The sequence below is a fragment of the Episyrphus balteatus genome, chromosome 4 (assembly GCF_945859705.1).
Source record: "Episyrphus balteatus chromosome 4, idEpiBalt1.1, whole genome shotgun sequence".
NCBI classification, from domain to species: Eukaryota; Metazoa; Arthropoda; class Insecta; order Diptera; family Syrphidae; genus Episyrphus; species Episyrphus balteatus.
This window is the reverse complement of record NC_079137.1, coordinates 51,930,469-51,956,019: the sequence shown is the minus strand read 5'-3', so window position 1 is coordinate 51,956,019 and position 25,551 is coordinate 51,930,469. Positions and strand designations below refer to the sequence as shown.

Here is a 25,551-nt window from a genome sequence, read left to right as displayed (position 1 = left end):
TTGCTAATTTTTGTGTACCCCATATAATAATGAGGGTTCATTTAAAAAGGATACTAAAAAAAAAAAAAATAACAAATTCCATTGAATCCTTGGGATTTGTTTCAAAATGAATGTTCTTTTTATGTACTTATTTGTTTTTGAGAAATACAATATCTCACGTAATTGCGCAACAAAAGAAACTGTGTTATGTCCTTTGGACAGTTTCCAATTAATAATGTGGAATTTTATGGAGAATTCTTTAGTTTTTTGTTAAATTCTTGGAAAATGAGAATTATATTTTTGAATAGGTAAGTAAAAGTTGAAAAATGAATGGTAATGAAGTTTGTATGTGGTTACCATATAGGAACTGGAATTGAGAGAAGAGTAAACCTGAAGATATTGGTTTTCTTATCACATATTTTATCAGAAATAAATGAAAAAATCTCATTTTTTACATCGAGATAATTTTCATTGAATAAAAATTGCATTTTCATGAGAGTCATTACCCAACCATCATGTTATAAAATTGGAATGATTTCGCCTTCTGAAACATGAAACTCTTCACCGACAAGCAAAAACGTAGTTTTCGTCTCAAATTATAAAAAAAATTTATAAGCTAACACATTCTTGTAAAATTTCGCCAACATTCATTCATTTTTACCGACTTCCAAAAAGGAGTAATTCAATTCGTCTGTATTTTTTTTTTTTGTTTATGTTTGTTACCGCATAACTTTGGATAGAGTAAATCAATTTTGATAATTCTTTTTGTATTGGAAAGCTAGTGGCTGCAATTTCAATTTCGTTCAGTTTAAGCCAAAGGAACTATTAGAAAAACCATAAAACCCCGTTTTGAATAATGGAAGTCGGTTTTGTTTTTTTGATAAAAATGATTATCATTGTTGAAATCAACTTAATTTTAAGATTAACATCTTATTTATAATTATGTGTTATTTTTTTTTTTGAAGTGAAAACTTCTTTAGTATCGTAGTGATTTGAAACAAGATGAAACGAAAACGCGACACGACTTCAACTTGCTATAACTTTTTTTTTTTAATAGATAAATGAATGAATGATAATTTGCACTGTAAATAGGTAATTAAATAAACTATAATTGTACAAAATTTCAATTAATTTCATATTCAAAATTCTGAGATAACGGTACAAAGATGTTCTTTTTCTACACACGTTATATCTTTTGATCTAGTGCACAAACAAATTTGATTTAACTTTAATACGCATGCTGATAACATAACCTTTTATTTGATATATCACACATAACGGTAGATGCTCTACAAGTTACACAATCTTAAATTGAAAAAAGATTGATTTTTGTACTTTTTTGATGAAAAAATTGATTGGTTTCAAAAAATTCTAGCTTTTTTTGTAGATGTTGTATAGACATGGTCGATATAAATATTTTGAGCTGAAACAATAAGCTTTTGGGTGATATAAAATTTATTATATTAAGGTGGATTTAAAGGTGATGGAATAAAAAAAGGTAGACTTTTTCGATTTTTTTTTTTTGCAAGAAAAATGATTTTTTAAGGTTTCACTTCTACCACGTGTGAATTGCACACATGATTTTTTTTAATTTTACGAACTTGTTGGACCGTTTTGGACTTGCCGTGCCGGTTGGACTTTGACAATGACAATATTGATTTTTGGATTCTAGATTTTTCTAGACTTTATATCTGTTAGCATTTTTTTAGAGGTTGAATGCATATTTGACTGGCCTTGATAAAATATTTTGAAGAAATTCAATTACAATTAAAAAAAATAATTATTTTTATCAAAAAAAAAAAACAGACTTCTATGGATCAAAACTTGGATTTCTGATTATCTCATGGAAGAAATTGAAATGGGATCACACGGTTAAAAAATTAGGCTTAATAAGATCTGACTATCTTTTTGTGATTCTTTTGTTCGAAAATCATTAATAACGGTACCTTCGTTATATCGAACCTGTTCGTTTAGTTTCTGACATTCACTTCAAACAAATTATTTTTGTTTCAAAACTTGTTTAGACAAAATTTAAACGGCTCCAAATACCTACCTTTTTAATTTTTTTCTACAAATGAAAGTTCAAATCCATTGTATATCGAACTAAAGTGATTCGTTTTAAACTTGGAAACTACGTGTTTTGGGTGATTTCCTTGAAAAGAAAATAAGATTTTTTTTTGAACCGCTGCAATACAGATTTCAACTTTTTGTTTTGCAGAATCATTTTAGGCATATTTATAATTTTCGAAAAAAAATTTTTTAGATCTCTTCAGTTTTCAACCTTTTTTTTAACAAATCATTTTTTTCGAAGCTGTTCTTTGAATTTTTGTGTCCAAAATTTTGTTTTAATGTATAAATCAATAAAAATTCTCTCAAAATGGCAAAAAGAATAAATACATACATATTTGTTTTTTTTTTTTTTTAAACGGCTCCAATGATTTAAAAATATTATTTTATATTATGTTTTATAAAATATAAACGTACAACCTTCGTTTGAAGGTAAAATTTGTTTAAAAAGGAGTTTTCATAATTAAAAAAAAAAAAACATTTTTTTATATTTTTAATACATTTTTTAAAAAATAAATTAAGTTCAAATAATTTTTACATACAATATTAGCTGCTAGGAAATTTTTTCAATAAGAGCAAGGCATTTTAATTTCCAAAAAAACAAACTTTTTATTCTTTTTTAATAAGCCAGTCAAATAGGGTTTAACCTCGGAATGAATGTTAATAGAAATTTTTTTTCAAATCGCGAAATGGAGATTTTCAAAATTAGCAAAAATAGGCTATGGTATTATATACACATATGATACATGATTTCAAGGTATTTTTTAATGCTGATTCCAAAAAATCTAAAATCAAGGCAATCTAACGTCTCTGAAAAAAGTTATACCTGTTTTTCAACTGTCAACCCATATTATTATAACAGTTGCTAACTTACTACCGAAAAACCCTTAAAAGTTATGGTAGCAGAACCAAATTTTGCATGAAGATTTTAGAATAAATCATTATTGTCTAGATTTTAGATTTTTTGGAATCAGCATTAAAAAATACCTTGAAATCATGTATCATATGTGTATATAATACCATAGCCTATTTTTGCTAATTTTGAAAATCTAAATTTCGCGATTTGACCTTGAAATCGCGACAAGCGGACATGAGATTTTTCTAGACTTTTGAGATATGTTATAGAATGGCAAAAGGAAGATATTGAGCAAAAAAAATTTCTATTAACATTAATTCCGAGATTTACCCCATTTTTCTCCTTATTTGACTGTATTATAAAAACATTTCTAAAAGAATAACCACCTTGTAACGTTTTTGAGATATTGTTTTTTTCTTCGCTTCTATCAATTGTTTCGCTTAAATTTGGTGAACGTAATGATCTAAGTGAATCTAACACTTTTTTACTTGCGATATAGGTACTATATATCAAGTTATGCATTCGTACAAAAAAAAAGTTGATATAACATTTTTCCATGACATTACGATGATAGACAATGCGAAAAAAGTTTGTCCCGGAAGTCCGTCTGTCCGTCTGTCTGTCAGTCTGTCAGTCTGTCAGTCTGTCAGTCTGTCTGTCTGTCTGTCTGTCTGTATAAGGAACTAGAGCCTAAACGGATGGACCGATTGACTTCAAACTTGCTATGTAGCAGTTTTTGGAGACTCTCCAGAGGAGTTTTTGGAATTAATTTTTTTGGACCAAAAATAACGGTACCTGTCATACAAAAATTTCGTAAAAGTTTAATTTCACGAAAACGGCTCCAACGATTTTGTTAAAAAAATTCAAATGTTAGTTTTTAAACAAGATCTATCTTTTGAAGAAAAAATTTTTTTTTTTGAAAATCATTATTAACGGTACCTGCCATAGGACCGCTTTTTTCAAATCGGATTTTCTGCAAAACTACTTATTGTATTTCAACGAAATTTTTTATACAAAAGCATTTATACAATTTTAATATAAGCCAAAAATTTTTAAATTTTAAATAATTAATTTTTTAAATAATTTTTGGATTTTTAAAAAAATATTGAAATTTTTTTTTTGAAAAATCAAATTTTCGAAAACGGGACATTGAATTTTTTTGAAATTTTGTTTTTAGATGTTGATTAGTTATTTCTTCAAAATGGCATACCAGTTTTATTTTTAAACTTTTTTTTCAAAAAATTATTTATAAAAAATTAGTTTTTTAAAAAACGGCTCTAACGATTTAGAAAATTTTTTTTCTAAAAATAAACCTTAATATATCAAATAAAATTGCATACTTGTTTTGTGGGGCGATTTGATTTCAGATATTGTTTTAGTTTTTTGAAAAATGAATTTTTGTTTTGTTTTTTTTTTTTTTTTTATATACCTACCTACATTTCCCAAGTTTCTATATAAAAAGTCTTAAATATTTAAGCAACTTGAGCTCTAAGAGCAAGTTCGTGCGACCCAGTCGTGCATTTTATTTTCTATTTTTTTCAAAATATTCGTATAACTTATAAGCGTTACAGGTTTTTTTTTTTCAAAAATTGGTGTATAGCTGGTTTCTTTATTCACGTAAGGGTCAAAATCATGGAGGTGGGAAATTTCGATGACCAAATTCCTAAAAAAATCAACTTTGTTTTATGATACAAATTTCTTGCTCAAATGTTCGCTTTAGCCATAATTTGTCGGCTCATGAAAATGTATATTTTTCAATTTACCACAAAACCCCAAAAATTAGTACTAGAAAAACGTTCCTCGAAATGGTGGTGATCACTTCAAAACGACTTTAGGGGTCTAGAAATAGTATCAATGTGAATGATATATTATTATACTAAGATAGTAGGTATTAAATAAATCAAAAAATGCTTTAATGCACCTCCAAAACACGTTGGCCATTAAGTAATTTTTTCTTTTGTTTTTGTTGTAACTTTTTTGATAAAATTGTTTACTACAGCCGTACTTAGATAGGATACTGAGTAAAAATACCCAAAAAAAAAAAAAAAATTATGAGTGTAAGACTACATTATTTATTCAGATTTTAAGAGAGTTCCCGGAAATGACGTTTTGACCTTAATTTATTTTTATTTTTTATGTAACAAAGTAAAACGAAATATTTTTGAGATTATATTGTAGTGGCCTCGATTTTTGATCATCATAATATCACCAATAAATTTAAATTTCAATCTATCTATACCCCAAAACAAGCGTTCCCGGAATTGATGTACGGTACTTCAAAATGAAACTAAAACAAGTTTCTAACATGCATTTTATATATTTATCCATAAAAAAATGTGTGGAATGATAAATCTATATAAAATTAATTTTAAAAACTGCTTGCAGTTTTTGAGCTATAGAAATGTCCGGGAAAGCTTTGTTTTGGTATATTAGATGCAATAAAAAAGAAATGGAAACTTTTCTAACCGAAACAAATATATTCTTAGATGCGTGCCATTTTAATTGGTAAATGAGAAATAAAAACTTTAAATAAATGTTATTTTGATTAAAAAAAAAATCTTGGACATCAAATTTTCCACCTCCATGATTTTGACCCGTAAATCTCAACAAAAACTGAACTTATTTAATTTAAAGTTCACAAGTAGATATTTTTTACCATTAAAAAAAAAAAACAAAGTGGGTATCAAAATTTTTAAAATACATGCGATAAGAAAAAAAAAAACAAGTTTCCATCAAAAAGGTTAATTTATAATAATGAATTCGCTTTATAGTTAATCGATCCGTCTTATTTCGTTTAATTTCTACCTATGTTACATCGTTTTAGATTGTAAAAATTACAAATTTTTTGAAAAATCTATCCCAAAAATGAGTTAAATTTGGTTATTCGTGTTTTTTACATTATTTTTTTCATAATAACAGAAAAGTTAAAAAAAAAAATGTTTTAATAGAAAAAATAATAGGTATACAAAATTTTCAAAATTCAAAACTCATTAACTTTGTTTTATTTAAAATTAGAATTTTAAATAATTTTATCCAAAAGAAAAAACTCAACTTTATAAACGAAGCGTGTATTTTCCCATCTAACTTGCTATTAATTTTGTATGATTTAAAAAATAAAATTTCTAATCTTAAATATGTACCAAAACGTATATAAACCACTAAACTTATTGTATTTCTTATATTTTCTTGTTATTGTCTTTATGCGTGCAAAAGAACCACTATTTATGCACCATTTAAAATTATAAATATTTCTACCTTTTATCATTAAAACTGCCTTTTACAAAACTAATTGCTATGTATTTTTTTTTTCATATATTTTCATGTTACTCAACATCGTGTTATATCTTCAACAACAACAAACTTTGGAATTTTTATCATCATCCATTGAGTAAAGACTGATTTAACATACGCTGAGTTAGCTGCTACTGGAGCTCAACGAATACCATATTGCAGTGCAACATTAGGCCGACCAAGACAATCTGATATAAAACGAGCAGAGCCGAATATTTATTCTCAGGTAATAAATTTTCCTGAGCCACATTGTTCTGAATGTTAAACGGAACTAAGACAAAAAGAGAAAAAGAGAGGAAGGAAGTTATTTATGTTTGAGATTTTTGCCGCAGTTCAAATTCAAAAAAAAAAAAAAATCAAGAAAATACCAAAAAAAAAAACAACGCATACAATACATAAAAATTGTTATACTACCTTCATACTCACTCACAGTTCACAGACACATATAAAAAAAAAAAAAAAACACCACAAAATGATTTTTGCTTAGAAAACTTTGAGAAAATAAATAAATCTAAAACCTAAAGTATTAAATTCATAGCATGTCCTGTTGTTAGCAAAACGAATAAAACGAATATTTATGGAGAATTAGAAAAAAAAAATTTATGTTCAGTAAAATTGTTATAGAAAGAGAAACAACAATCAGGACTCGCCAGGATAGAAAAAAAAAAATAGTTGAGAAATTGGAAATGCTACTAAGAGGGTGGTAGGAAGGTAACGCGAGAAACTAACGGGAAATATAGAAAAAGGGCACTGATGCAAAGAATCCAATGTACATTGTGTACAATAATTGCATTCCTTCCTTGGCCTCTACGAGTAGGTACTGTGCACAATCGGTACATAATTCATTGTTGTGTCCTTGTTGAATTCCTGTCCGGCCATTGAGGGCACTCATATGTTTGCAGTGCGGACGGACGGAAGGCACAAAATAACTACAACTATACTTCAATGCGTTTTTACTACACAACACACACTTTATGTATGCTTTGCTGCTTTGTGTCGTCCACGTTCACGTCCATACTTCCACTTCCCAATGTCCTTGTTTTCGTCCGAACGTCCAAAGGCTAAAAGGAGCAACCCAAAACTCTCTCTCATGATGCCATATAAAGTAGTGTAGTGCTCTATGCCCATTTTGTCCTGGTTTTCTGTTGTCGGGCAAGCGTCCTTGTTTTTTTTTTTGCGTCGTCGTCGGTCGTCCGTTGGCGCTTGTTCATTGTATAGCCCAATTTTTATTGCTCTCTTATTTTTGAATAATTATTCTGTTCAATAAAATATGTCCACTTGGCCGATTGCCCTGACATTGTTCAATGTCGTTTCCGGCAACTTTAATGGTGGCGTAATTAAATTTATTAATTTTATCTTCTTTTCGAAAAATAATGTTGTCTATGTTCTTGAAAAAAGTGCAATGTATTGAGTTTTTGTAACACTTCAAAAAAAATGTTAAAACTATTTAACCAACACTTTTAAAATTTTTTAAATATCATATCTCTCTCATTACATTTTTTAATTGATTTTTAAAAATTTGTGTAATCATTTAAAAAAAAAAAAAAATATTAATCAATATTTAGTTCGACGAACTTTTAGAATGTAAAAGTCCCTGAAGCTAAAAATACACCAAAAAAAAAAAAAAACTAAATATAAATTAATGTTTGTGTGTGTTTGGAATTGCAATTTCAATTCAAAGTTAGTAATCATTTGAATGAGTTTTAAAATAAATATTTTCACATTGAAAATTAAATGAAACTTAAAACAAATAACTCTTGGGGGTTATTTTCAATAGGTCGATGGGAATATTATTATTGCTGCTAAAGAGATATCTAATTTGTAATTTTTCAAATTTTTTTTTCTCATTTTTTTTATTTTGTTGAAAGTTAATTGCATTCAATCTATTAAGAGTATTTATCGATTATATATATATACAAAAAAGAACGATGGGTTTGTTTTTGAAATATTTGTTTAGCTTTTTGAGCAATTAAGGTAGAGAATATTTGAATGGTGGTTTTTGTGAATAATTATTTTACATAAATAAATATTAAACTTTTAACACCTCGGTTAAATAAAATTTAGTCCTCCCAATGGATTTTTTATGAGGCAGGGGTGTCTTTAGTAATTAGAGTGATAGATATAGTACAATCAATAACATTGAATAGCTTGAGGTTACAAAAGGAGTTGCGATTTCTATCTGGAATTTTTTTTACAATCGGAAACATAAATTTAACTTGGGTTTCAATACCTTTTACCCACAAAATTATTATACCAAAAAACAGAATCGAATAAAAATCTTCAATTTTTACTATTGTTTTGAGATGTTACTGATACTAATTAAATCTGCATTGTGGTCATTTTTTTGATTCGATTTCCAAGCTTTTTGTAGAATTATGACATAAGTTTCAAATTTAAATAGGTTTAATGAATGGTTAACAAGAAAATTATTGATTTACAAAATTTCGAAATACAGAATTTTTGATGTATGAAACAGAAATTTTTGAATTTATAAAATTTCGGAATACAGTTCTATGTCTTTAGATGAATAAAATGCAATAGCATGTCTATGTAAACACTTGGGACACAAAGGTGACTAAAAAGTTGTTGCAGTCACAAAAACATGCAGGATTTTTAATTAGGTAATCGATTTTGAAGTCGCAGAAACACTAATATTAAAAATTTTCAAGTTCTAAGAAAAAGTGTTCATACATTTTTCTAAGACTTTATAGCAGTCTAATTGATTTTATTACCGACTTACAAATTTTTTTTTCTATGTTTGTTACCTCATAACTTTGGACGGAGTGAACAAATTTTGATAATTCTTTTTGTATTTGAAAGCTGGGGCCTGCAGTGTGGTCCTATTTTAATTTCGTTCTGTTATGACTGTATAAACTATTAGAAAAACCATAAAACAAAGTTTTGTTCCATGGAAGTCGGTTTTGTTTTTTTGATAAAAATGATTACTTTATTTACTGTACTGGTCTCCAAAAATCAATTTTTCGTTATACAACTAAAAATTAAAAATACATTTTAATCATTTCTGTCTCAAAATTTAATTCTTCAAAAAACAACCATAATACCAATGAAAAAGTTTAATTTTCTCAAAAATTAAAATTATATTAGGTATATAATATAATATTACTTTTGTGACAGCCTACTTTTTGAAGAAAAACGTTTTTGTTTTTTAATCGTTATTATTAACGGTACGTCCCATAGAACTGTCTTTCTGGCTTTCTCCCAAACGGCTTATTTTAATTTAATGAATTTTTATAGGCATAAAAGCCTTAATGTTAATTCAGTATCAATCAAAAACAAAACTTTCCTAATAGAGTAAGTTCTGGTAATGTGGTATAGGTTGGTAATGTGGTACACATTGTTTTCTAAGAAACTAAAGATAATAGAAGGGCGTCTCTTGAAGCAATAGGTGACAACATTTGTTTAACGATAAATGCGCACTCAAAAACACGAAAATATTCCATACCTTTCCAAAAATTGATAGATCTTTATAAACGGTTACTTGGACTTTTTTTGGGAGCCTTACAAAATGCATTCCCAAGCGTTTAAAAAACAATTTTTACAAAAACGTATTTTTTAAGTAGAACAGTTTGCTATTAATTCACGTGATTTCGATGTGAGTTTAGTTCAAATCTAACTTTTAACATATTTTTTTAATGTTTTGTACAATTTCATAGTTTCCGCTAATGTGGTATACTTACAATACTCTAATGTGGTATAGTAAATTCCTTTAGATTATGCCAACAATGAAACTAAAATTTTACCTTAAATTCAACAAAACACAAGTTATTTTTAATCTTCTGCTGTTTTATCTTTCATTCTTAATAAAAACAAATAAAAACATCTTTTCGTTATTTCAAAAATGAAGACACTCATAAAATATATAATATTGTATTGGAAAAGAGTATACCACATTAGCAGACGTATGTGTACCACATTACCCTCCACTTTCCAGATGTGGCATTTTCGAGGTCATTGCACATTTTAATATAAAACTTTTTTTCTGAAACGAAAAACCACTGCAAAACATTCATAACATGAAAATAATATACCATTGCACATCTTCACAAATTTGCGATTAGTTTGATTCAATATTTTTCGAAATATATTCCAAAAAGAAACATGTATACCACAATACCCGACTTTACTCTATTTGAACATTTAGTTCTAAAACGCAGCATTGACTTTTTTTGAAATATTAGTTTTAGGTGTTTCTTTATAGTTACTACAAAATTGTGCATCAACTTAATTAAAAAATTATACATTTTTTTTTTAATGGCTCTTACGAAATGGCTTTTTTGAAACAAAACTGTGAAAAGGGTTTAATTTTTTTCACTGAAACTTCCAAAATATCTTAGAAAAAAAAATACATCATTAAATGTAGATTAAGTAGATGTTGCCACTAATTTATCGCATATGTTTTCACTGACATCAAAAACTCTTTAAGTTAATTGAAAAAAAAAAATAATCACGCAGCTTAAAGTCGAAAGTGCATGTCCAATTAATTTCTGTAAGCTCTACAATTTTTTATTCGCCGACGACTAAAATTTCAATGTGCGTTACAAATTTTAGTAGGGGGAAGTGGTCACCCTTCGTACACGGTTACCCTTCGTACAGTGAGCTTAAAACAAAAACTAAACGGTATTCAAACACGTGCTTATTAGAGTGCATAGACATAGTAGGCGCCGAGCTGCTGAATAAGTTTTGAATCCTAAGTGCAACGGATTCGGTCGCCACAAGACTTTTAGTGTTTTTTAGTGCTCTGAGTAATTTTTGTATGTACATTTGATGTCATGTTGTGTTTAAGTTAAGTATGTTTTTGGCTAAACAGTAATGAAGAATTGTTGATTAAAGTGTTAAATTTGTGTTTTAATTATAAATATTGCAAAATCTCAGTACATTTTTTCAAAAATCGATTTTTCTGCATTATGTACAGCTTAGGGAGCATTCGTACAGTCAAACATGGGGCACATTCGTACGCATACGTATGCCCGCCAGTAAATTTTCTTGAGCAGATAACAATCAAAACACGGAGTTACAGTTTTATTGAAATGAAATTTAAACCTCTATAATAAGTTTTTCGCATTCTATAGTAAATTAAGGTTGGTATTGTTATATATGTAAATAATAATTTGTTTCAGAATCGTCGAATCGCGAAAAATTAAGTTTTTTATTTGTTTTTGTTTTTTTCTGAGTTAAGTTCAATTAATTAATAAATTAATAAGTAATTAAATGTTTTAAAACTCAAATTTGGCATTTGACAAATCAAAAGTTAGTCAAATTAACGTTTTAAATATCCTGTACGAAGGTACCCCACGGGTGGGGAGGATTCGTACAAAAATCTAATCCCAGTAAAATGGCTATAACTATTTAAGCCTTTGACTTAGAAGTGTCAAATTTTTTTGTAAAGTGTAATAATATACATATTACAAATAAAGTCCATTTTCTCGAAGCTGGAGTGAGTAAATAAATACTAAAAAAAAATAAGTAAAATCTGTACGAAGGGTGACCACTTCCCCCTACCTACTTTAACAGCTAGCCTTAATCTTATAGCTATGATCCCACCAAAGGACAACGTAGTTACCCTAATCGTTAAAGCATTTGAGACTTGTATTTTTCTAAAGATAGTATATAAAGAAACAGTTTATATTCAATTGCCTAGAGATGTCTTGTCAATCCCACGCTTTAAATTTTTTTTCGATAAGTTGATCGTAGAGGTTTTAAAAAATATGATGTAAAAAAAAATATAATTTAGCAATTTGAATATACAGAAAAATGATTGATATTGGAATCGATAAATAAATGGAAGTCACACATATAAACAAAAAAAAAAAATATAAAATATTTTCAACTCGAGATTTGGCCGTTCAAAAGTCAAAACCTTCAAACTCAATTTTTGAGACACAGTTCTCTAAAAAAAACTGCATACCGAAGTACTTTGTATTTTTTTTAATACCCCAAAATCTGGATTTATGGGCAAAAAGCACGCTTTAGGCCTTCAGCCATTGCAAAAGTTCTAACTCCTCCAGTTTGAAACTATTAATTCAATTTCAGTATTTATCATAGAACCAAAATATAAAAACCTTCAATTTTAACTAAAGTTTTTATAAAGAAGCTTTAAAGTAACTGTAATATTAAAGAAATACAAAATTCTTAAAAAACAAATTTTCTATTTAAAAAAAAATTTATTGATGATTTTTTTACATTTATTTTGAAGTTTTTTTTTCAATAATTTTGGGCTTAAAACAATTTGTTTACGCCCACAGACAACGTAAATCTGTATCTATAATCAAAAATTCTTTGCAACAAAACAGAAAATAGTTTAGATAGAAATAAAAAATTATGAAATAGCTAATTTTCTCTTATTAGTAGAAATCAATTAAAAAAAATAATTTTTGACAAGAATTTCCAAGAAAAAATTTCAAGGAATGCATCAATTTTTTTAGTCCCCGATAGATTTTTTATTTATTGGTAATTTTTTCAGTAGGCTTTATAAATCAGACATATTTGGATAGAAATCTGATTAAAAATACCGAAAACAAACAGAATTATGTCAGTAATACTCCATTATTCTTCTAGACTAGTAGACCGTTCCCGGAAATGACATTCCAGATGTGACATTTTAACCATTGCCTAAGAATAATCGATTTTTTTTGTAGTTCCCTGTCAACTAGGTTATAAACATCATCCTTTAAAAAATCAAAGTCATTTAAATAATTGCACAAGACACTCAAAATAATAGTTTTCATAACCATTATTAGACCCAATTATATTGAGTGCTTAACCAAAATGTCTTTATTTTACTTAAAAAAAAAAAAAAAAAAAATATATATAAACAAGGAATAGGTAATAATTTTTGATTTCTTATTCCTCATTTGAATTTTGTTTTCTTCTTATTTTTATTTGTTTGTTTTTTTTTTGAATTTTAAAAATGGCTTTATTACTCTATAACGGTGGTGGCAATTGTATAATTTTTTGAAGATAATCTTTCTTATAATGGTAATGATACCTATTCTTTTTTTTATAAGAAAAAAAAATAAAGAAAAACAAAGAAAATCAAGTTAAATTAAACAATGTCTTCTCTCGGACATCAAGTCATGGTTTCGAATACCATCGTGTATATCCAAAGCAATAAAAAAATCAAATAAAATTTCAAATCAGTTACATTTTATTACCTGCAGTAAAAAAGCAAAAAAAAAAAACAAAACAAAACAAAAAAGTAAATAAGACAAAACCTCTTGAACTTTTTTTTTTTTTTGTTCTCTCAAACAAATCCGCGTGTTTGGATTTTGATTAAGGTTGATTCTCTTTCTTTTGTGTTTTAATAAAATTAAAACTGAACAAAAGTATTGTTTACCAGGGTATTTGTCCCTCAAGGTTTCATTCCCGTACCAACAAAATAAAGGACAAAAAAACACACAAAACACTCAAATACCTAAAAAACCCCCATAAAACATTTTAATGATCTTCGTTTCTAACAAACCATTTTATCACCTTTTTCTCTTTCTATATATGTACACAATTCGTCGTTTTACGTCCTCGTCCTTTGCCCGTACTCGAAACTCGTCGTACTTGAAATCAAAAACAATTTGTCGAAAAATGCTCACCGTTCCTCATCACTTGATTCTTCCACATTGAAAATTGGATCATCCGGTTGGCCTACTAATCTCCAAATTGAATCCAAACAAATTAATGGAATTGTGTTAATGTGTACCGTACCTACTCTCCTGCAAACCACCTTTATCTTCAACCAAAAAAACGAACAAAACAAAAAATAAACATCCACGTCGACGTCGTCCATTCAGATTGACCTGGCGCACCATCCAATGTATTCGACTAGTCCGATGTTCGGGACGAACACCATCACCGGTGTAACCATGTCACATCCATCGCAATTGGCCACATTCTCAACGCCAACACCAATATTCGCATCTCACAAAAATGGGATTGGTATGAATCCTGGCAAAGTCCTAACAGCAACTACCAGCAGTCCAGCAGGTAGTGGCGGAGTGTTTATTGGAAGTGGCGGTGGTGGACCGGGCAGTGGCATGCAGTCTCCAGTTAACAGTGGTAGTATGCTTTGCTTGACAAGTGTTGGTGGAGGAGTTGTTGCGGGTATGCACCAGCAGCAGCAACAGCAGCAGCTCCAACAACAACAACAACATCAGCAGCCACCATCGTCGTCAGTTATATGTACGAGTATAGCGCCCAACTCGTCGTTGGTGGGCATCAGTAATGGGTTGCATCCTGTTGGAGTTCCTTCGGCAGGAGTTGCGGGTTGTTTCGGAGAAGCGGTAAATGGATTTTCCACTACATAACTTAACCAGTAGCAGAATTAATTCTATTTCGTTGTGTTTATTTCTATGTGTGTTTTTATTTGCTTGAAAGGATTCTTTTTGTGCCCTTTGTTTTATAGTGTGTTTGTTTCCTTTTTTTTTGTTTTATTGCTTTTTCTTTTTTTTGCTGTAAACCTTTTCAAATACTTTTTCTTTTAATTTGTTTCTATAGTCTTTGTATGTTTTTTTTTTGCTTTGTTTTTGCTATTTTATGTGCATGTAGCTACTTTTTCTTCTTAGACTCTCTGTGAAGGCGTTTAAGTCGGCTTCTTTGGTGAAGTTTAAGGATTGTGCTGTTTTTATTTTGTGCCAGTTTTTTTCTTTAAGGTTTTTTGTGTTTCTATATATTTCTTGTTGGCTATATGGTATTTTTCATTTCGTTTGTATATCTAATTAATTTTGCAATTTCCTTATAAATTGTATTTTGAAAATTAACTGAAGTACGTTATTTTGTTTTACTTCACTTTTCGACCACATTTTGTATTTAAATTTCTTAAATTCTTAATTTAAGATAAACATTTAGAAAAAATTAAAATTAAGAAAATTTAGTTTTAAATCAAATGGATTTTGAGGATATCTTACAGTATTTTTTTGAAAATTCTAATAATTTTTTATAAACTTATTTATGTCAAACATGTGAAAAGGATAACTGTGTCCCACTTTTCAATATGTTATACTTATATTTTAGTTATAAAATTGAAGATATTTAAAAAGTGAACAACTTTTCTAAGAGTTTTTTTTTAACTCCGAAAAGTGGAGAAAAGTAACCCTTGTTTGCAGTATCAACCAATCAAGATCGTACAGAAATCAAATAAAACAAAATAGTTAGAAAATTTTTCGCAATTTACAATTATTTTTATGATGGGTGAAGACAACTTTGGATTTTTGTAAATAGAAGATATTACCAAGAATAAAAAAAGTTCATCACTTATTAAATGACTCATCAAATTTATAAATATATTTCAGAACGATAAATTATATCACACAATGAATCACACAACCAATTAAAAGAATAAATAAATAAATAAGTAAATATATATCTTCAGAGACACCCTGGATGAAGATTCTTCAAGCAACAATTAAAAGTTAAAAAAAAAAATACTCATACACCACAGTGACCCATTTCTTGTTAGTGATTTTTGCATAAGATAAGACAAAAATATGTATTTAGAATGCCATTAAAATAATAGGCATTTATAAATATGTCTTGGTTATAGAGCCAAGTGTAGTATCCGTACAAAACTAAACTTGAGATAGAAGTAATACCTGCATTACATAACGATGATAAGGAATGTTAAAAAAGTAGATTCCACAATTCTCTTTGTCTGTGTATCTGTCTGTCTGATTCTATCTCAAACCACTTACAAAACCATAAGAGCAATTGATTTAAACTTGGTAGTTATTTTAAATTGTTTATATTTTTTATAATAATCTTTTAAAATAAATTTAAGAAAATTTTCAAAAAAAAAACAAGTTGATAAAATTTTCTTGAAAATTTTGGTTTTGTATGTGGATGAATAATTTCTTCAGAACGTCATTGCTACCCATTTTTATTAATGTTTAACAATTTTTTATAAAAAAATATATATTTTTTTTAACTGCTCCAACTATTTATGTATTTAAGAAAGAAAAACCATTTTAAAAATTTTGTTACTTCTTTTGGAGCCCAAAATATTTTAAAAGGAATTGTTATAATTTTAAGAACAATTTAATATTTGTTATTAAATTTTTTTTACCCGGTAAGTTACCACTTTTAAAATAACGATTCATACAAATGCTTTTAATAGAATTTTTTAACCGTAGCAAAAATTAATATGAACTTTTGACGGTTTTTAACAAAAATGTTACTCATACGCTACAGTGACCCACGTTGACGATTGAGTTTGTTGATCTCTGTTTAAGGGGAAAATCCATATGGACGACAGTTTTTTCAATAAATTGTTATAGAAAATTGAAAACATTAATTGAAATTCGGAAAAGTACATCATATTATTGACATTATTGATATAATTTTTTTAAGTAAAATAATAGCAAAATTGTGGCTTTGCAGCCCTTCAAAGTTGGCGTCTCGAGTTTTGCGCCGTGCAATGCCTAGGTTAAGGAAATTACATATAATGAAAAGAGAAATTTTTTTTTTATTAAAAAACACTTTGCATGAACCTAAATTTAGTAAAAAAAAAAGTGAAAAATAAAAATCACTGACCAAAGAAAAAAAAAAAAATATGTTTGTTTGTTTGTAAGCAAACTTTTTAAAACAATATTTATTTTAAAAAATGATATGCAATTAACGAGTAATTTGTACTAAATTTCAAGTCTTTAGTTTCATTAGTGCAGAGAAAAACGCGTTTCGAGAAAAAAGCTATTAAAGTTTTCGTTTAGGCTCGGAGTCCATTGGTTTAGGGACCATCAAGGGACTTTTGAGGCTTCAAATAAGTCTAAGACATACAGTAAATAGTTTCTACAGGTGATAAATGAATTTCTTAAGCAAAAACAAAAGAAAACCAGAGGGATTGAGTAACCCTTATAAATCCCATATCCCTTATAAAAATTGCAACAAGAAACAAAACGAGTACTATTGCTCATTGACTCAATTGATTTATGGTCACTTATTGAGCAGTCGAATTTTTTCTCCATATTGCTACCAATTTTTCTTTTAAAACTTATTTTTTTTTTCACATAAAACTTTGTGGTTCCCTATCACTACGGTGACCATATTTCTAAAAGCGAAACCCGGGACAGATAAAAAATTCGTTGGATCGTTTTGAAAATATTGATTTTTCAAAAAAAAAAAATTTTTTTAATGAGTTTTCATATTTTTTACTTATTTTGATATGAAATTTCTTAAACTATTTCATCCGAGAATTTTCTTTGAAATAATTTAAGTCGATTACGAAATCAGAAATCAAGAAAACGGTTTGATAATAGGTATTGTTAATTACTTCTAAAAAAAAAAAATATTTTAATCAAAATCGTTAGAGCTGTTTTCTAACGTTTTAATTTTATATTAAATGATTTAAAATTGTAGGTATAATCCAACTTTTAACATGCTTAAAAAAGTATTGAAATGTAGCTGGGTTCTTTACTCTTCCATATACATATGTTACTCATTATTCGAAATAACTTTTCCAGGTGTGGCTTTCCAAGCTGACAAACACAAGCTGCAACTTAATAAATTGCGAAAAATTTTAAAAACTAATAAAGCCTAGAAACGAAAATTTTCATACAAAACCAACTCAACGATATCGCAAACGACGTTGCTCCAAGGGTTTTTTTTTACTTTGGAGACCTAGAAAATGTTCGTTTTGCTTCAGCAGCGTACTAGGCTTAGTGCTTATATCCAAAAAAAAATAAAAAAAACTTTTACAACTACTGTTTTCTTGTATTCCGTACAAAGTATTTAAAATTTTGAATACAAAAATTTGAAAATTTGCAAATACGGTACAATCACGGGACTAATAACAAAATACGGGACACTTATACGTCCCGGGTTTCCTAAATAAAAACCAGGGACAAGCTGTAGAAATACAGGACAGTCCCGGGTAAACCGGGACGGATGGTCACCGTACCTATCACTGATATATTCAATTTTGACCAACTTTGTACTTATCAGATTGTGGCTAAGAAAAATTAACTGAATTTATTATTTTTCATCGGATGGGAAAAAGTGTACCTACAGATTAAAATGTTGTAAATAGATAAATAAGAAAATATTACTCATACGCCACAGTGACCAATTTAATTTAAAATACAACAAAATTATAACAAATTAACTGTTGTCGAATCAATGGAGACATTTTATAAACCAATAATACCATTGTCTGCAACGTTCAAAGCTATTCTTAAAATCTTTAAGGAATATCGAAGTAAACTTACAAAAATAAATGAAATATTAAGGAACCAATAAATAGCTATTTCCTTATTTTTTTTTTTTCTTTTAGTTCGTTATACTTTTTTTTAATATCCTAATAGAATCACAAAATAATTCTTCCATTCATAATTTAATTTACTGCCATTTATTTATCTATCACCAATACAAAATATTCCCAAACAAAATTAATTGATTAAAGAGACATACTTTTTCATTGTGTTGTAGCCCCTGCCATCATCCTATCGCATTAGTAAAATATCTATATTTAATTTTGATGTTCCTTTTTTTGGCAAATAAAATTATATTTGCGTTTTCCTTATAGTATTTCCCATTCACTTTATATTCAAATGCTTATTAAATGATTATATATTTCAAATTTATGTAGATCATGATCAAGAAAAGAGAACATTCAAATCCCGACAATTACATTTCAATCAGAATATAAAATGTCCTTATACCCCCAGCCTTCTTTTTTTTTTTACTCCCCTCTTTTCTATATCGTTCTATTAAAAATATAAGAAGGAAAAAAATAAGTTCAAAATGTTTTCAATCGCAGTCCACCGCGGAAAATAAAATCAAATTCTCATAATAATCCCCCGATTCTGCAGCTTTTTATGTCCTTTCAATGGCTCCGTTTGGAATGGCTTTTAAATCAGCACCAAAATCCAAAAGGACTTTCTTTCCTATGACTACGAATACCTACACACTTTGCCGTCGTGTCGTTATCGAGCTGAGTTGCCCGAATACCGAGCAGAGTTTTCTGTGGGGAATTCGAGCGATTAAAGCATAAAATTAAGGCGTATTAGTCCGCATTCGCATAACAAAACGCAAGGATAATTGTAACCTCGTTTATACTTTCGTTTTATTTTTTTTTTCAGGATATTTTTACGTTCAGTATAATTTTTTATATATACAGGGTGTCCCAAAAGTAATGGATCAAACGAAGTATGCTGATAGGCCAACTTTAGGGCTCTCAGAATTTGGTAACTTGTTCATCCCAAATCCTTACGGTTTTTGATTTAATGCAGTTTTTGTGAAATTTAGATAAATCCCGACTTTGCAACAGTATTTTGCTTCCTCCGCTCATAATTGATTTTTGTTTTTTACAATTCTTTCACTAAAACATTGCCTAATAATAAGAAATAATTAATTAATCAAAATATTTTTTATTTCATTCGCCATTTTGCTGCAAATGAATTAACAGTTCCATGTTTTATGAAAACTCAATTTTTCACTTTTATTTCAGAGCAACACCCTGAACAAATTTTTTATGGTGTGACCCTAGTTTATTATTTTGAAAACTTGCCGTGTTATTACAGATTTCAAAAATGTATAAAAGTTTCCAAAGATAAAATTAGAACGAAAGATATTTCAATTTGAATGCAAAAAAACAGAGGTTTTCAGAGCAAAATAACAAACAAAAATCGAGGCTTTTATTCAAAAAGAAATAAACAAACAACAGTCGAGAAAATTTGTATATTTTTCATTGTTATTTTTCTCTGACAGACCCTGTTTTCATGCTTTTAAATTGTAATATCTTTAGTTCTAACTTCAACTTTGGAAACTTTTATACATTTTTGAAAACTGCAATAACTCGACAAGTTTTTAAAATAATAAACCAGTATAACACCATACAAATTTTTTTCGGGATGCTGCTCTGAAATAAAAGTAAGAAATTGAGTTTTTATAAAACTTGGAACTGTTAATTAATTTGCAGCAAAATGGCGTATGAAATAAAAAATATTTTGATAAATTAATGATTTCCTATTATTAGGCAATGTTTTAGTGGAAGAATTGTAAAAAAAAAAAAAACAATTATGAGCGGAGGAAGAAAAATACTGATGCAAAGTCGGGATTTTTCGAAATTTCACAAAAACTGCATTAAATCGAAAACCGTAATAATACAGTAAAATAAGGAGAAAAAAGGGGTAAATCTCGGAATGAATGTTAGTAGAAATTTTTTTTGCTCAATATCTTCCTTTTGCCATTCTATAACATATCTCAAAAGTCTAGAAAAATCTCATGTCCGCTTGTCGCGATTTCAAGGTCAAATCGCGAAATGGAGATTTTCAAAATTAGCAAAAATAGGCTATGGTATTATATACACATATCATACATGATTTCAAGGTATTTTTTAATGCTGATTCCAAAAAATCTAAAATCAAGACAATCTGACGTCTCTGGAAAAAGTTATACCTGTTTTTCATCTGTCAACTCATATTATTATAACAGTTGCAAACTTACTGCCGAAAAACCCTTAAAAGTTATGGTAGATGAACCAAATTTTGCATGAAGATTTTAGAATCCATCATTATTAAAAATCAAAACAATCCATTACAAAAAATTTATATACCTACGAAATAATGGTATTTTTGATGGAGGGGCAAATTTTAGGATATGCACTAAAGAAGATTCTTGTTCATCTTAGGAATAAGTGCTAATAGGCTAATTTTTTCATTTTAATCTTTGTTTGGATATTCTTTAACTTTCCTCAAAAATCTAAAAAAATCTCATGTCCGCAAGTCCTAATTTTCTTGGTTTGAAGATAAGGTGCAGATTTGAAAAAATTGAAAAACTAATCTTCAGATATTTGTGTCAGATCAACATGAATAAAGTACATTACTTTTCAGGGATGGTCATATTGATTTGTTTGTGGGTTTTGTTGGAATCAGCGTTAAAAAATACCTTGAAATGATATGGGTTATGTTGGTATACATATAAGAATCTAAAGTTTTCTTATTATTTTTTTTAAATCTGCACCTAACTTAGTTTAACCTGGAAAATTAGAACTTGCGGACATGAGATTTTTTTAGATTTTTGACATAAGTTATAGAATATCCAAACAAAGATAGAAACAAAAAAATTAGCCTATTAGCACTAATTCCAAGATTGTACCAGGATGTTTTTTAGTGCACATCCCAAAATTTTCACTTTTCTCAAAAAATACCATTTTGTCATAGATATAAATGTTTTTTTTTTGCATTGCATTGTTTTGATTCCTAATAATAATGGATATGAAAACCTTCATGCAAAATTTGGTTCCGCTACCATTACTTTTAAGGGTTTTTCGGTAGTAAGTTAGCAGCTGTTATAATAATATGAGTTGACAGATCAAAAACAGGTATAACTTTTTTCAGAGACGTCAGATTGTCTTGATTTTAGATTTTTTGGAATCAGCATTAAAAAATACCTTGAAATCATGTATCATATGTGTATATAATACCAAAGCCTATTTTTGCTAATTTTGAAAATCTCCATTTCGCGATTTGACCTTGAAATCGCGACAAGCGGACATGAGATTTTTCTAGACTTTTGAGATATGTTATAGAATGGCAAAAGGAAGATATTGAGCAAAAAAAATTTCTACTAACATTCATTCCGAGGTTAAACCCTTATTTGACTGGATTATAAAGATTTGGGATGAACAAGTTACCAAATTCTGAGAGCCCTTAAGTTGGCCTATCAGCATATTTCGTTTGATCCATTACTTTTGGGACACCCTGTATAAGTATGTACTTTTTTTTTTTTTGAAATATTTTATTTGTTTTTTTTTTTTTTTTTCGCTCGACGAACAAGGATTCTCCTTTGTTTCGTTTATATATTTGTTTTGTGTAACGAATCCCTAAATGGGGTTTCGTTGTCACTAGGAATGTGGTGGGAATACCTCCACCGAGTCCTAGAGTGTGTAATAATTATGCAGAAGAGGGCGAGAAAAAAAAAATCACCACTACAACACAACACCACCCCATCTAGCTTGTCGTCATCGTCATCGGTGGTTGTGGTGGTGGAGGTCCTAGTCGGTCTGTGCTACTAGGACACAATTCGCATAATTTCTCTGGCGATTATTTCTTTTCTTTCCCTTTTTCTTGGATAGATCCTTTATGCTGCAGACTCAATTTAGATGGCTGAAGGAGGACGATGATGGGAATGATAGAGAGAGAGATAGAGTGTGGTTGGGGTAGTCTTGTGTTTTGTAGCTTGCGTATGGAACTTTCACTTGCAGGCATCCTTCTAAGCAAAGTCTCATAATAAACGGGACATTATTTGTATGTGCGGGACGATTTTCTAGATTCTAGTCCTTTAGGGCCTAGGGCATTTGTTCCTTATTTTTTGTCTCTTTCTTTCTCTCTCAATCTCAACACCCATCCACTTTCAGTTTTTGTTTTGTTTTTTATTTTTTTTTTTAATGATCCTTCTGCTGTTTGTGTATAGTTACCGCTCCTTTTTCGTCCTATCTGCTATCGTAGAAAAGGTATATAAAGACTAACCGAGTAATAGTTGGCAGCAACAAAAAAACTATCCAACACTGATTGTTGTTATGGACGCATAAAGTTCTATATTATTATTATTTTCCAGGACAAATGGAGAGTATTTTATGTGTTATTTATGTAAAATCGAGTACAAGGATGAGAATTTATGACACGATTTGATGTTGTTTGTGTGGAATTTAGTTGCCTTGTTGTGGTCGATTTTACACCAATGTATAACACGAGCCATTGTGTATATATAAAGACAAGCCATGGAGAAGCTAAAACTAAAGCAGAAGAGAGTGTATAGAAGGTACCTACCCTATAGAAAAGTGGGTCTGGTGTGATTATGGGAATTTGCGGTTTACGAGACTTGAAAACGCCATAAAGTGAAAAAGCTTTAGTTATGGGCTTTAGGTGTCTTACCTTTAAAGGGTGTGCGAATTGCACCACTTAAGGCTGCATAATATAGAGAGATATCTTCTACTGGATGCTGTGTGGTATGTGTGCACATACTTGCATTGGAATTTACTTAGCCACAAAATTGCACTTGAGTGAGCATTTATTTCTTTTATTTTTTTTTTTTATTTTTTCACATATTCACATTTTGAAGAGAGTGTTAGGTATTGGTAGGTGTTAGGTATTGATTTTTTATGGGATTTATTTCGAAGTTCGTTAGACCAAATCTCATTTGTGTGTTTTATTGACTGGAATTTATTATGGTTTATTTAAACACATTTTGAAAATTTCTGATCATAGGTATAAATTAGGGTTTTTGGTTTGAGGTAGTGATGGGAACTATCGAATGATTTGAACTATCGAATAGTTCATTCATTCATTCATTTGTCCATTCGAATAAAAACTATCGAATAAAACTATCGAAAAAAAAACTATCGAACAAACTATCGAATAAACTATCGAATAAAAACTATCTGTAAAAAAACTATTCAAATGAAAATAGTAACTAAACTATCGAATTTAAAAACTATTCGAATGAAAATAGTAACTAAACTATCGAATGAAAAAAGTATTCGAATGAAAATGATAACTAAACTATTGAATGAAAAAACTATTCGAATGAAAATAGTAACTAAACTATCGAATGAAAAAACTATTCGAATGAAAATAGTAACTAAACTATCGAATGAAAAAACTATTCGAATGAAAATAGTAACTAAAGGAATGAATGAATAATTTTAAACTATCGAATGAATGAATATTTTACAACTATCGATAAATTGATAGTTTTTGTTCGATTGTTCCCATCACTACTTTGAGGAATTTATTTGTGTCAATTAAGAAAAATTCTTATTTAACTTTAAGGAAATTATGTTGCAAGATTATTAGAAGGAAACAAAACTGGATTAGAAGGATTAAAACAATTAACTACATATAGTGCTAGCTGCTTAAGTAATTTTTGTCAAATTTATAGTTTAGGTTAAATTTTTGTTATTAAAAATGAATTAATTTTTCTGATCCTACATCTCTTATCAAACCTAGACTACAAAGATAATATGGCTCTCTGTATTTAAAATGTTTATAGTAGTTGGTCAGCAAAGTTTTACATAATTTTTGTTTTTAATTTTAATATCATAATTTGTTATGTTTTTAACTTATTCGGTCACTGTGGTGTATGCGTAACTTTTTCATCTTTTTCTATTGACAACATTTTGATGATTAAATGACCAATGATGATGCTAAATCAAATTTCTTGTTGAAAAATTCAAAATTGTGCATTTCGGTGGTTGGGAAATCAAAAAGCCCTATATCATCGATGAAACCTAAAAAATTGTGCTTAAAAGAGTGTATAAAAATGTTTTCACTTTTTAAACAATTCGAAAATTTAAACAGGTTTTATAAATAAGTATTAACAACTTATAATGATTCTCATGTTCTTTCAAGCAGTACATACAAGTGTTCGCTTCATCAAAACTGCTGAAATGGAATACTAAGTCAGTATACAACTAAACACGGTTTAGGTGGACTTATGATTATGTTGTTCCATTAGTTCAAATCAACAAAATAATGCAAAAGAGAATTGATCGATATTTTTCAATTGTTCCAAAAAGATTGAGATCCTAATTAATGAAAGCACCTGACAAAAAAATAAAATTAAAAAAAATAAAATGCACGACTGGGTCGCACGAGCTTGCTCTTAGGGTTAAAGTTGCTTAAATTTTTAAGACTTTTTATATCGAAATTTGGAAAAAAAATAAAATTGGTTTAAAAAAAAAAAATAAAATTAAATCTGAAATCAAATTGCCCTCCAAAACAAGTATGCAGTTTTGATTGATACATTTTTAGAAAAAAAAATTTCAAAATCGTTAGAGTCGTTTTTTAGAAAACTAATTTTTTTTGAAAAAAAAGTTTTAAAATAAAATAGGTATGACATTTTGTAGAAATCAGTAATCGACATCTAAAAACAAAATTTCAATAAAAATTCAATGACCCGTTTTCGAAATTTTGATTTTTCAAAAAAAAATTGTCAAATTTTTTTTTAAAACTCAAAAATTATCTTTTTGGAAATTTTATTTTTGGCTTATATTTAAATTATATAAATGCTTCTTCACAAAAAGTTTCGTTGAAATCGAATAAGCAGTTTCGGAGATAATCGGATTTGAAAAAAAAGGTTCCATGGCAGGTAATGTTAATAATGATTCTTTAACAAATTTGGTGACTTTTCTTATATAAATAAATTCTTTTATTGTGGGCTTAAAGTCACAATAAAAGAATTTGTTAATAATGATATTGAAAAAAATTTTTTTTTCATTATTTTTCATTAAAACTAATATTTGAATTTTTTTAAACAAAATCGTTAGAGCCGTTTTCGAGATATTTCAGTTTAACTAAAATCGGTATATGATAAGTACCTACCGTTATTTTTGGTCCAAAAAAAATAATTCCAAAAAC

The 25,551-nt window shown here is 28.5% G+C and overlaps 1 protein-coding gene across 3 annotated transcripts in view; it reads left to right on the top strand.

Moving 5' to 3' along the window:
- The window catches only part of LOC129918969 (hemicentin-1), a 265,301-nt gene that overhangs the window by 222,302 nt on the left and 17,448 nt on the right, over positions 1 to 25,551 (top strand). For 2 of the 3 annotated variants that reach the window (XM_055999736.1, XM_055999738.1), the window contains 2 exons: positions 6,297 to 6,419; positions 13,996 to 14,484. In XM_055999736.1, coding sequence (XP_055855711.1) covers positions 6,297 to 6,419; positions 13,996 to 14,484 — 612 coding nt within the window. The remainder of the gene's footprint in view (positions 1 to 6,296; positions 6,420 to 13,995; positions 14,485 to 25,551) is intronic. The other variant, XM_055999739.1, reaches the window with a different exon arrangement.